The following is a 12,875-nucleotide window of genomic DNA, read 5'->3' as shown; positions in this document are numbered from 1 at the left end:
GGACATGCATACACACAGAGGCATCCATTTCTCCTTTCTCTACTGCCTCCTGCAGCACTAATCACTGTTTAATATGCTACATAGTTTACTTGTTTATGTTTACTGTCTGTCTCCCTCCATTCGGACATAAACTCACAGAAGTAGGGCTTGGATTCTATTCTTGTATCATTCACAACAGTTACAAATCTATTTGGCAGCCAACGAGAGCCCGCTTCTAGGGGCCGACTCCTGTGCCTAGCCATTAATGGTCTGCTTCCTATTTCTTTGGAGAATGAATAGATCTGACAGTCCTTTGGTGGTAGGCATAGGCAGGGTGAATGTGCAGTTAACTGGTGTGGGGACAGAGGGCTAGGTTGCTGAAGGTAAGTCAAGGCCCACACAGACGTCTTTAAGAGGCTTGCAAGAGCTCTCAGTGGCAGAAGCTGAGTTCTGTTCTAGCCCTGAATAAAGGTTTCCCACTAGGTCTTGCATGTGAGAACATTCGGTGCAGGGAAGGGGATTTCACAGCTCCATAATGGAATTAAATCTGCATACTCAGGAAGCCAGAGCCACACTGGTAGCCCCAGAACACCAGCTGTTCTAAAGAAAGAGAAAAATGAACACGACTGAATCCCGTCACTGTCACTCAAAATCCCTGCAGTGAAAGATGTCAACTGCAATTGCCTTTATGAGATGTAGGAGGGCAGAATTCTCTCTTGAACTGGAACATTCTAGAATTATGAGTCTATCCTAGCACCTGACTTCTACTACTTCCAATTTAGAAAAAAAGGAAAAAAAAATCACACACACATACAAAGTTCTGTACAAAAAAGTGACAAACAGAGGACAGAGGGGTTTGCCGAGTTTCTTTCCAATTCAAGAATTTCCCAGAAAAGGAAAGGTGGGCTTGAGGAGACCTCCGCCATTTTCTACCCATTGGGGGGTGTTAGCTAAAACCCTCCTGTGCTCAGCCTGCTTTGTGAGCTCTTGGCGGCAGGTCAAGGACTGAAACAGCCGCTTTCAGTGGCTTCAGGCACCACGGAGCTCACCTGTGCCTCTGCACTGGCGGCCTGACAAACACTAGGAATAAATCGAGAAAAGAACACACAAGCAGGATGCAGACTATTACCCTAGTGCCTTGCCTTCACAGCTCCCTGTCCCTGGCCTGACCTTACCCCATATACTCAGCTCCGCTCCCAGGGGCCCTTGAATCCCACATCCCTGCTAAGCCACGTCTCCGGGCCAGCAAGGGGGAGCGACAAGTGCTTCAAGGACCTGCCTTTGCATGGACGCTCTCACCGCGGGCCACAGAACCCTGCTAGCTCTGTGCCATGTCTTAGCGGAGACAGAATTCATGTGATCTCCCAGCTACCGCAGTAGTTTCTGACCCCAGGGCCCAAAGCTGCTATTGGCTTATTTGTAAAGTGAAAGGAGAGTCCCCGGCATGCTATGAGGCAAACGTTGGAGAGCTGAGATGCTCTCCCCTACACACTAGTAGGAATGAAGTCTTTGTTAGTGCCACGATGGGCGTGGATGACCACAGAGACTTTTGTCCAAGAACCCGCGCTGTCATTCCCACGGTGGGCTGCGGATGGTCTCTATTAACCCAGTGCTAAAAAGGAACCCAAAAGAAGCAGACAGTGGCAGGAGGAGGCAAGGAATTCATTTTCTATCTGTGAGTGGAAATAGAAATGAACGAGAATACCCGGAGTTTATGAAAATACTGTGATTTAAAATCATTAAGTGTTATTTCCTCCTGCTTAGGATAAGGAGCTAAGACAAGAGGCAGAAAGGATTTTAAACACAGAAACATGAGTGCAATTTCAGAAAGAAAGCAAGAAAGCATTGTAATCTCACTACCAAATCTCTCACCATATTGGCCAATACAGAGGGTTTTAACACAAAGCAATTATAAGGAAGAGCTCTGGGAGAGGGACACTGAAGCACCGTGAACTTCATACTCACTTGCCACTTCTACCTTGTATCCACATCTAACCCTAACCTATCTTAAAGATACCTATTGGTGTGCCAGTTTCCCATAGAAACTCTCACAACTCTTAAGGTAAGGATGAGAGCTACCATATGAGCTAGAAAGAAACTGACAAGAGTAGAAGCAAAGTGAAACTTACATAGCTCCTTAAAATGATCAACCACAATGCTGGGGAAAAGCAGAAACTCTGAGAACATTTTCCAACACTCCATAATCAATACCCATCTTCACTAGCTCCACAGGCTTTCTTTGCAATCAAAGTATCATTTGAAAAAAAAAAAAAAAAGAACCAGAAAACCAGAGGGAAATGCATGTCTCGGCACAGGTACATCGACATTCAGTTACCTGCCTGGGAAACAGACATGGATGATACTCTCCTGAATCCTAAATTGGGTTCCTCTGGGAGACGTCCAACAGTCCAACGGATCTCGTCATTCACCAAGACACGCAAACAAACACCCAGTTCTACTCCAGCACATTTTAACTCACAGTTGAAATGAGACTCAAGGACATTTGTGATGCCTTATTTACTTCATTCTCACCACCTCCTCTGAGTTGAAGCAGCCTTCCTTCATTTGACTAAATACAATCTCACTTCTTAGCATGTGGATGCCCACAAATGTCCCAGAAACAGTGGGAAACTGTTACCTTTGAACTTGTGGAACACAGCCCACAGCTCGGCGATGTCGGTGGCAAAGGTGATGTCTGTGTCCAGGACAATGACCCTCTCCAGGTTGGCAGGAAGGGTCTTGGTCAGGACGAGCTTCATGAGGCCGTAGATCCCAGAGTAATGCTTGTTGGGGATCCAGGAAACTTCAGACTGGAGCGATCAGGACAGAGGAGTTGGGAAAAAGGGGGGGGCAAAGAAGCAAAAACTACATTAATGTATTTGAATCAAAAGAGGGGAAAAGTTAACAGTCATGAAATAATTATACGTTTTTGTCCTTATGAAAATTACGTAGGTTCATTGGAGAAATAAAAATACACAAAAGGAAGACAAAAGTAGAAAAAACCTGAATTTCACTGCATATACTTTTTACAGTCAGTATCTAATTTTTCTAAGTTAGGTATCGTTAAGTCATATTTCATTTCTGTGTCCTCAAAGATTACTACTGTAGACAACAGCATCCCATATGAGTGCCAGTTTGAGTCCCAGCTACTCCCCTTCCCATCCAGCTCCCTGGCAATATGTCTGTGAAGGCAACAGAAGGCAACTCTAGGCTCAGACACTGCCACCCAGGTGGAAGACCAGGATGGAGGTGCTGTCTCTTGGCTTTGGCCTGGCCCAGTCCAGTCCTGGTGGTTGTGGCCATTTGAGGAGTAAACCAGTATATGAAAAAATTCTCTCTTCTTCTATAACTTCACTTTCCAAAGAAACAAGTCTTTTAAAATGCTTACTACTTAACGGAACTGGTAAAGTTTATTTATTTATTTATTATTTATGTATTTATTTATTTTTGCATGTTTAAGCTATAATCAAACACTTTAGGATGGCTGCCTTCATTTTGTTCTCAGATAAACACATAAGGGCATCCTGGTCATAATCAAAGGAGCACTCTTCAACTGCCAGCTCCAGAGGGCACACACAGGCAGCAAGCAACAAATCCCGTGGTTCTGCCATGGTAACCCACAAGGACATAAGGGGACCATCCCTGCCACACAGGTGAGAGGGCTGGCAGCAAGGCACATACCTTGGGGCACCTCAGAACCAAAGGCCAGGCTGGAAACAGCACTTCGCACCCATATGCCCGTAGTGTTCACAAGCGCAAGGCCATTTATGGGGATCGGGATGGGCAGAGGCTCCACCTAAGCTGCGGTCGGGAGCCACCACAGGAGACAATGCACACCTCTTACTTCCAGGAGAGCAGTTAGTCTAGAAGCCTTCCATGAGAAATATGGCCACCCTGTCAGGACACAACCCAACCAGCATTCACTTCCTCTGCCCTTCAACTACATTTTAAAGATGTTGTTCTTAAAATGAATCAGTTAAAAAAAGTTTTAATCCCTAAGATGGTCATCAGCAAGATATAAAATAACTATCAACCATCCAAAATACTCACAAACTGAACAGTTAGCTAAAACACCATGTACTTTTTATCTCATAACAGTCTATGTGGTGCCTGAGAACAATGGAAATGAAGATGTAATAAAAAGAAATCTGCACACAACGTTGGAAAAAGTAAGTTTTAAAATTGCTGCTTTTGCTGAAAACCGCTATGAGTATAATCAAACAACATGAAAACACAGTCCCATTCTCCTTCTTCTTCTCTATCCCTCCCTCCCTTTGTCTCTCTCACTGTCTGACTCTGCCTTTCAAATAAATAAATAAATAAATAATCTTGGGGGGGGGAGGGAGGTTTGTAGTGGAGCAGGGTGAGCCAGTGTCCCAGTCAGAATCCCAGAAGCTCCACTTCCAATCCAGCTCTCCGCTCATGTGTGTGTGAAAAGAAGGAGAAAATAAGCAAAGTTCTTGGGCCCTGGCCACCCACATGGGAGACCGGGAAAGAGCTCCAGGGTCATAGCTTTGGCCTGGACCAGCCCCACAACTGTCGGTTGGAGAGTAAACTAGAGAATGGAAGAGGGGTCTCTCTTCTCTCTCTGCCTTCCAATTAAAGACATAAATCAACAGAGTCACACAAGAGCAGGGAGCAAAAGAAGACAGAAACACAACAGAAAATCACTAATGCTGATCATGTGGGCATGAGCGTTACTCATACATTCACAGACAAACACGCATTTCAATAATCTTCGCTTTCCACAGTGAGCAACAACTATGCAACACAGTCTTCTCACACCGACCGCGCATCAGTGATAATGGGAAAACAGGAACGCCAAATGCACATTTTAGGGAGCCAGGGAGGAAGCACTTCCAGTGACAGCTCATGACACAGCCCTGTCCCACTCCCACACCACGTGATGCTTCTACCGTCATCGTTTAATGTGCACCACATTCTCAGTCATGCATTTGTCCTTTGCTCCGATCAGTACAACTCTGATGAGAAGAAAGGAAAGGCACCACTGGGAAACGACTCACCAACGCTCTGTGGTCCCTGACACCTCGTCCCCGGGCCACGCGCATGAGGGAGGAGGCCGAAGCTAAACTCTGACTCTAGGTCTACATGGGGCGTTTGATCTTTCTAAGCCTCTGCCTCTTTACCTGGGAAATGGAGAGGAAGCCCATGTCTTCTCCATGAACATGAAAGGGATGAGGGAGGCAGGTGCCTGGAACCTGAAAGTCACTCCGCAAACAGAAGCCCCCACCTTTCTCCTGGATTCCCCTGCCTCCATGTGACTGCTGATGTCTCTTTAATCACTTGTTCTTGAAGATAAGAGACTGGCACGGCAGCAGAGCACAAATCTTCAGGTTCTGGGTTGGACGCCTCTGGATTCAGACTCCAGGACCGTCACCTAATTCCCATGGCACCGCAGCAGCTTTGTTGAGATATCCTGAGCTTCTGCCATGAATAAACAGGATGTTCCTTCCAAGTGCTTACCTCATTGTGTCAGGTAGGATACAGTAGAAACAGCACAGTGACCCGGACAGCTGATTGGCAAGCAAGCAACAAAAGGATCAGGGAGCTCTGGCTGGAGTGTGTGCAGAACTGGGGGGTTGAAATGAAGGCTGCACAGTACCTGAGGAGGGAAACAGTCAGGGTGCCACCGCCCCTAAGGTCGGATAGGCCAAGACCTGTAATTGCTGGAATCCAAAGAAGGTAGCCACAGGAGGAAGGTGACCTGGCAGGTACAGTTACCTTCAGTACAGGGAAACTTCTCCCAGAATTCGCCTCCTCCCCTCCTGCCCTCCTTCTCAAGTTCCTGGCAGGACACCCCTGCATCCAATCCACACGGAAGCCAGAAGGATATAACCTTTACACGTCAGTCTCCAGGGAGATAGAGAATTAAGAAAGAGAGAGGGAAGGAGAAATGGAATCTGTATGTACACACCGCACACAATCAACAGAAGCATATTGTGAACACAAGGACAGATACTTCATGTGCGGTGGCAAGATCAAAGCACAGTACATTATCTATAACAAATATAAAACAGATTGCTGGCGTAGATGAGTGGCTGGCTGGCTGGACGGACAGATGGCAGAAACAGGCAGGTGAGGGATTTGTCTAGAATCCCACATAAGCAACACACAGAGCTATAGTTCTAATCGACCAGGGGAAGGTTTGAGTTCTTTCCTCAAACCACATTATCTTTATTGTGGTGCCAGCTTCTTGATGAGCCATTCCTTTGGCATCTAAGTAGAGCCATTCTCTCCAGTGTGCTATGTGTGCGTGGTACTTAGGACCGCCCAGGCCTGGGAAACCTATTTCTTCTCTTCCCTGAGAAAAAGCCTGGACTGCAGCTTGGTAATCGCCCGTCCACGCTGCAGAGCGCGGCGATGGAATCAGGCCTTTGATTAACTTATTCATCTATTTTGGTCACCGTCGAGGCAGGAGATCCTGGTGAAGACTGAACAGCAGAGTGCCGGGTTAAGCCAGCTAATTAGATTGCCTTGACTCTCAGCTTTATTTTAAACACACAAGTGAGGCCCTCAGATGCATCGCCTAGCGGTAAGACTACAGGAATAAATTAATCTCAACATGAGCCTGTGCCTGAATGTTGCCCCCAAGTCCCCAACTTAATATATAATCAATTAAGCCCAAGTGTTCAATTAGAGGTAAAGGAAGCGTTGGAATGAGCTCGCATTGAGAAAGAGAGAACAGTACAGGAAAGGGTGGACCACTAAGGCGTCTTCGAAGGGTGGGGACTTATACGAAGGCTCATCATCCTGGGAGCAGCACGACTCCTCCCTCGCTTGTCCTCACCCCCTTCACGCTCTGCTTTGGCTTCAATACTCAACTGAGAAGTCCCTGCCTCCAGCTACCTGGCTCAAGGCTCCAAAGCAAACAGTCTGCCTCTCCCTTGCACAGCAAATGTCAGTCAAGTTATGTTTAATTTTCTATGTTACTCTTTTGTACTTCACTGGAATTTCTACTTGAGGCAAGGCAATGTCTTTCTTTTTTATTGTAGTAAATATTCAACATAATCATCACTCCAAGAGTCTGATGGACGAGCATGAGCATGGAATTAGCCAAGCCGGGGATCGATCCAACCCGTCACATGTCCCTCTAGTAGGAGAAGAGTTCACAGTTGCTGAAGTTCAGTGCAGTGCCAGAGTTGTGGTTTGTTGAGCCCCAAAGTTAGAGCTAGCTGCACTTCTGTCATGTGAACGTAGGTGTGTCATTAACCTTGATGAAACGTAGTCTACCCAACTGCAAACTGGGCACATATTGACTTTACACTATGGCTGGTAGGACTGGCAAGCATCCTGTGTAGACTTGGGATCTGCACAACACCCTCTGTTTTTTTTTTTTTTAAGATTTTATTTATTTATTTATTTGGAAAGTAAGACATACAGAAAGGAGGAGAGAGAGGAAGATTTTCAATCGTCTGGTTCATTCTTCAAGTAGCCACACAGCTGGAGCTGAGCCAATTCAAAGCCAGGAGTCAGAAGCCAGAAGCCTCTCTGGGTCTCCCATGAGGGTGCAGGGTCCCAAGGCTTTGGGCTGCTTTCCCGGGCCCAAACAGGGAGCTGATGGGAAGAAGGGCAGCTGAGATTAGAATCAGATTAGAACTTTGGCCACTAGGCTACTGAGCCGGTTCCAGTATCCTTTTTTTCTGAACTCACTGGCCATTTGTCAACAGTGTGAAAGCTTAGGTAACTGAGGAGCTTGGTGAAGGAAAGGTCCAAACGTCAGTCCAGGCAGAAATGTAACGTCAAGGGGTCCCCGGAGAGAAGGGCCTCTTCCAAGGAAAGGTGTGGAATGCAATAGCAGGCCGCTGGGGTAGGGCAGTATCCTACCACGCTCTTCATCACTATAAACATGTCAGAGGGATCATGTGGTCATGTAATCAAAACCATAATCAAAATGAAACTGGCTCATTTTAATGGACAGACTATTATCCTTGCAATGATTGTTACTAATTCTAAGTGGCATGGCTCAAGCTTTAATTAGCAATCATGTCCGGGATCACCACCTAATGCAATCCTTGGTTGTATAAATTTCTAGTAAAGCAGGAGGTAGGTGGTGCTTTTCCTTTTTTAAAGATTTATTTCATTATTTGAAAGGTGGAGTATAGGGAGTTGCTGAGGGGGGTAGCTATGAAGTGAATGGAGAGAAAGACAGAGATAGATCTTCTATCTGCTGCTTCACTCCATAGACAGACCCAGTGTCCAGGCTTTGGTAGGGTGAAGCTGAGCGGCAAGAAATCCATCCAGGTCTCCCATGGGGGTGGCAGGTGCCGCAGCACGAAGCCCATCCTCTGGCACTTTCCCAGGCTCATCGAGGAGGAGGATTAGAGGTAGAACAGCTGGGACATGAACTGGCCCCCACCTGGGAGGCTGGCACTGTGGGCAGGCTGTGTTTTAACTCACTGCAGGGATGCTCTTAAAAGAGAAGTTCACCTTCTTGAAGCTACCACTTACGTGGCCGGACCCACCAGAGTGCCTATGAAATGCTGCGAGCATTCTAGAGTCTGTCCTGCTGTTGTTGGATGGTCCAAAGAGGTACCTAAGAAGCCGTTGAACTTGACGGGACAATAAGATGCTGGACTCTATGTTTGGTATACGCTTGCAATGGGGAAATCTCAACTGAACTTGAGCTGTGGTTATACAACAAGGTGGAGGAATCCACCATGGTAGGAGGGCTTGGGGAGGGGTGGGGAGAACCCAAGTATCTATGTAACTGTGTCACATAATACAATGTAATTACTGAAGTTAAATAATAAATAATTAAAAAAAAAAAGAGGGACTCGGAAAAGTTGCCTAGAGTCGTATATGAGGTGAAATGTGGGTAACTGCTTAACATACAGTGTAAAGAGGTGGGCACTCAGTGAGGATGCCAAGTCTCCACTGCTGGGCGCACAAGCAGACAGGCAAAGAGGCTCAATGTCAGGACACCATGCCCATGTGTCCCAGAAACGGTGGTTTTGCAGGAGGCACTGGGAGGCCGAGGATTGTAGAAAACAAACAACACTCTGCTTTTACTAGACGCCAGGCATGGTGACAGGACAGTACTGTGGCACTGCATGTTAACCTCCTACTTGTGAGGCCAACAGCCTACCCTGAAATGTAGGTTTGAGTTCTGACTACTTCACTTCTGATCTAGCTTCCTGGAAGGCAGCAAGAGATGAACCAAGTGTTTGGAACACTGTCATCCATTTGAGAGACTCAGATGGAGTTTCTGACTTACGCCTGCCTGGCCCAATCTCAGCTCTCATAGCCATCTGGGGAGTGGAACCAGGGGATATGAGGAAACTCAGTGTTTTCTGCTTTCGTAGTTTCTGCCTTACTTGCTTGGCAAGTGTGAACTCCAGGACTGACAGCCTACATGACAACTGACAGGTCACACAGGCCGAGCACTCCTCAGGAAGGAGGCCCCTGGTGTGCTTTTTAGATAAGACTTGATCACTACCCCAGAGCCCAGCAGTTTGAAAGTTGCTTGCTTCAAACCCACCAATAGAAGCCGGCCAACTGGCTCTTTTTAAAAGTTAGCAGTTAAACTGACCAATCATGACTTGGAGTAGTATGAAATCGGCTTGAAGTATATAAAAACCCTGTGCTGTCCAACCTCGGGTTCTCTCTCTCTCCCCTAGTCCCGCTGGGCTAGGTGACAGCTGGGAGACCAGGCCAGCCTGAGTAAACTGCCCTGTGCATTGGCATCAACTTCAGACTCCTGATGATTTGGGGGGAATCTCAAAATTTGGGTACAACAGATGCTAAAATCTCTCACCAAGCCTTTCAAGCAAATAAACAGCTCTTGAGAGTAGGCTCTCACGATCCCCATACCTCCAGGTGGGGGGATGAAGACCAAATCCCCTTGCTCATGGCCACTCTGGGTCCCAGTCTAGCTATGACTCTGAAATGATGTGAAGTTCTCTCTCCTTTCAGGTGCCCTGGGTCTATGCCAGCACCCACTACTGCCAGGTCAGGACCAAACCTGTGCTGCACACAGAAAAAGTTCATGCATCAAGAAGCAGGTGTTTCGAGGAAAATTGGTACGAAAGCTTCAAAATTGGGCGTTCCTGGTTTCTAAACCTCCATGAGCCTCACTTGCACACCCCTCCTCCAGATCTGGAAAATAGGGATAACAGCAATACGTCCCACTTCCTCCCAGGAGTACTCTCTCATTTATCTGCAAGCTTTCCTCCATCATACAGGAAATATTTATTGTTCAAAGTTCTCATTCATATCAACATTTTTCTGTGCATCACAAATCACCTTGGCACATTTTTAAAAATTTAAAAATAAGAAGTCATTGTAGCTACAGCAGGTTTGAAGACTCATTTGCCTGTCATGGTACTTCTGAATGGTTGTCTTGGCAACCCAGGTGCGCGTTCAGAGGAGGACAATAAAGCGATAGCGGGTGAGGTGTCAGATGGAGTGGGGTCCTGGGCGACATTTTGTATTAAGTACAGAATGGCCAGAATGGCAAGTTCACCCCTCTCCACCCCTGTCCTCTCACCGTACCGCAGTGACAAGTACAGATATCACAGGGTGCTTTGGTTTAGAAAAGCGCAGAGTGAGGAAGGAGAACCACGGTGCCTGCTGCCAGGCATGCCACATGGTAAAGAGTCCACAGGAGGTTTCAAAATGGTTGGTGCCACACATGCTATGGACAAATGCCCCTGGGTCTGTGCCTGCCAACTGGTGGGCGTGGTCACAGCTTATCTGCCCTGACCTGAGGTACAGCTTTCAGTCCCACATGCACAACATGACCTCTGACATGACTGGAGGGTCAAGGGGAAAAGACATGCCTTTTAGCCAATCACAGTGTCCTTACTGTGCATGGGGGTGGGGAGAAGATGGGATTGCCAGAAGATGCCCTTCTGCCCTCCCCTTACTTAACCTTTAGAAATCTGGAATTTGTGCTGAATAAACAGACATTCCTCATCAGATTGTCTCCGGTGGTTTTGCGGCCAAAGAACACTGTCACATCATCCTCAGTGGCCTTGGGGCCTGCTGGCAGGTTTCCCAAGAACACTGCAGAACAACAGTATGGGTTGAAATCCTTGCATCATCATCAACTGGATGAAATGCTCTCAGCAAGCAGTTCAAACCTCTATGTACCCTGGCTTTTTAAATCTATACAATGTGGACAGTTTTGGCACCCATGCCACAAGACTGAGAGTATTAAGGTGCGGTGTATCAGCATGGCTGTTGTTGCCAACCCCTAACACACTGACGATCCTGTGCACAACAGCAGAAAAGAGGGAGCTTCCCATCTATGAGATAAAGGCTCTGCACGTGTACCCACCTTGGCTCACAGAAAGAAGGTGCAGTCGAGTTCGGTACAGATCATTCAGATGTGTCATGGGCGGTTAGGTATCTAAGCAGGGAAAAGCAGCCAGAGGGTGGGGTCTACCAGGAGTAAAATGTGACTGAATCCATGGCCTGAAGGGCACCTTACTCCGCGTTGCTTCACACATTACTCCAGAATGTTACAACTTCAAATGTTTGTATAGGATTTGGCTCAAAGTCAAGTAGACATTTCAGTTTCAAAGTTAGATGTTATTGGTTACTGGACTGATCGAGGATGGAACTAATCAGCATACAGTGGCTCAAGGTTGGGGTTGGGGGAGGGCAGTTCAATTCAAGGACCTTGCTAAGAAACAAAACTGACTGTTCAGGTAAGGATTTCTGGAAGAGAAAAATCTTAAATTTGGTCTGGAAAAAACGGGTTGAAAATTGGGATTTCCAAATAGTGGGAGATAAACATGACAGGAGAAACACTGGCGTCCTTGAAGCACAGAGACACAAGTGAACGGCTCTGTGTGTGTGTCTCTCTCTGTGTGGATGTGTGGGTCTGTGTGTGTCTCTCTGTGTGGATGTGTGGGTCTGTGTGTCTCTCTCTGTGTGGATGTGTGAGTCTATGTGTGTGTCTCTCTGTGTGGATGTGTGGGTCTATGTGTGTGTCTCTCTGTGTGGATGTGTGGGTCTATGTGTGTGTCTCTCTGTGTGGATGTGTGGGTCTATGTGTGTGTCTCTCTGTGTGGATGTGTGGGTCTGTGTGTCTCTCTGTGTGGATGTGTGGGTCTGTGTGTCTCTCTGTGTGGATGTGTGGGTCTGTGTGCGTCTCTCTGTGTGGATGTGTGTGTCTGTGTGTGTCTCTCTGTGTGGATGTGTGTGTCTGTGTGCGTCTCTCTGTGTGGATGTGTGTGTCTGTGTGTGTCTCTCTGTGTGGATGTGTGTGTCTGTGTGTCTCTCTCTGTGTGGATGTGTGGGTTTGTGTGTCTCTCTGTGTGGATGTGTGAGTCTATGTGTGTGTCTCTCTGTGTGGATGTGTGGGTCTGTGTGTCTCTCTGTGTGGATGTGTGAGTCTATGTGTGTGTCTCTCTGTGTGGATGTGTGGGTCTATGTGTGTGTCTCTCTGTGTGTGAGACTCTGTGCATTCACTGAACAGCTGGATACACTCAATGGCAAAGCTTGGTGCAGGAAACAAAGAGAAGGCTATCAAAATCCAGGGCCAAGAGGGCCGGTGCTGTGGCGTGGCAGGTAAGGTTGCCGCATACAATACCCCCTCCTTTATGACACCAGTTTGAGTTCCAGCTGCTCCACTTACAATTTCGTTCCTGGTAATGCACATGGGAAAGCAGCGTAAGATGGCTGAGGTGCTTGAGCCCCTGCAGCCACCTGGGCACTCAGGAAAAAACTCGTGGTTTCTAGCCTCAGATGGGTACATCTCCGGCTCTTGAGGCCATGTGGGGAGTGAGCCAACCAACAGAGAGATGTCTCTCTCTGCTTCTCCCCCTCTCTATAACTCTTTCAAATCAGTAAATAAATCCTTAAAAAAAAAAGAAATTCAGAGCCACATGTTTGGGGAGCACTGCTGGAGATGGAAAACCAGCGTTTTC

At 47.1% G+C, this 12,875-nt stretch overlaps 1 protein-coding gene across 5 annotated transcripts in view; it reads right to left on the bottom strand.

Annotated features, from left to right (window-relative positions):
- Positions 1-12,875, bottom strand: part of LARGE1 (LARGE xylosyl- and glucuronyltransferase 1) — a 460,854-nt gene that overhangs the window by 184,931 nt on the left and 263,048 nt on the right. For all 5 annotated transcript variants that reach the window (XM_058673507.1, XM_058673505.1, XM_004589562.3 and 2 more), the window contains one exon: positions 2,618-2,789. In XM_058673507.1, the coding sequence (XP_058529490.1) occupies positions 2,618-2,789 (172 nt within the window). The remainder of the gene's footprint in view (positions 1-2,617; positions 2,790-12,875) is intronic.

This window comes from Ochotona princeps, chromosome 15, assembly GCF_030435755.1.
Source record: "Ochotona princeps isolate mOchPri1 chromosome 15, mOchPri1.hap1, whole genome shotgun sequence".
NCBI classification, from domain to species: domain Eukaryota; kingdom Metazoa; phylum Chordata; class Mammalia; order Lagomorpha; family Ochotonidae; genus Ochotona; species Ochotona princeps.
This window is presented reverse-complemented; position numbering and strand designations above follow the sequence as displayed.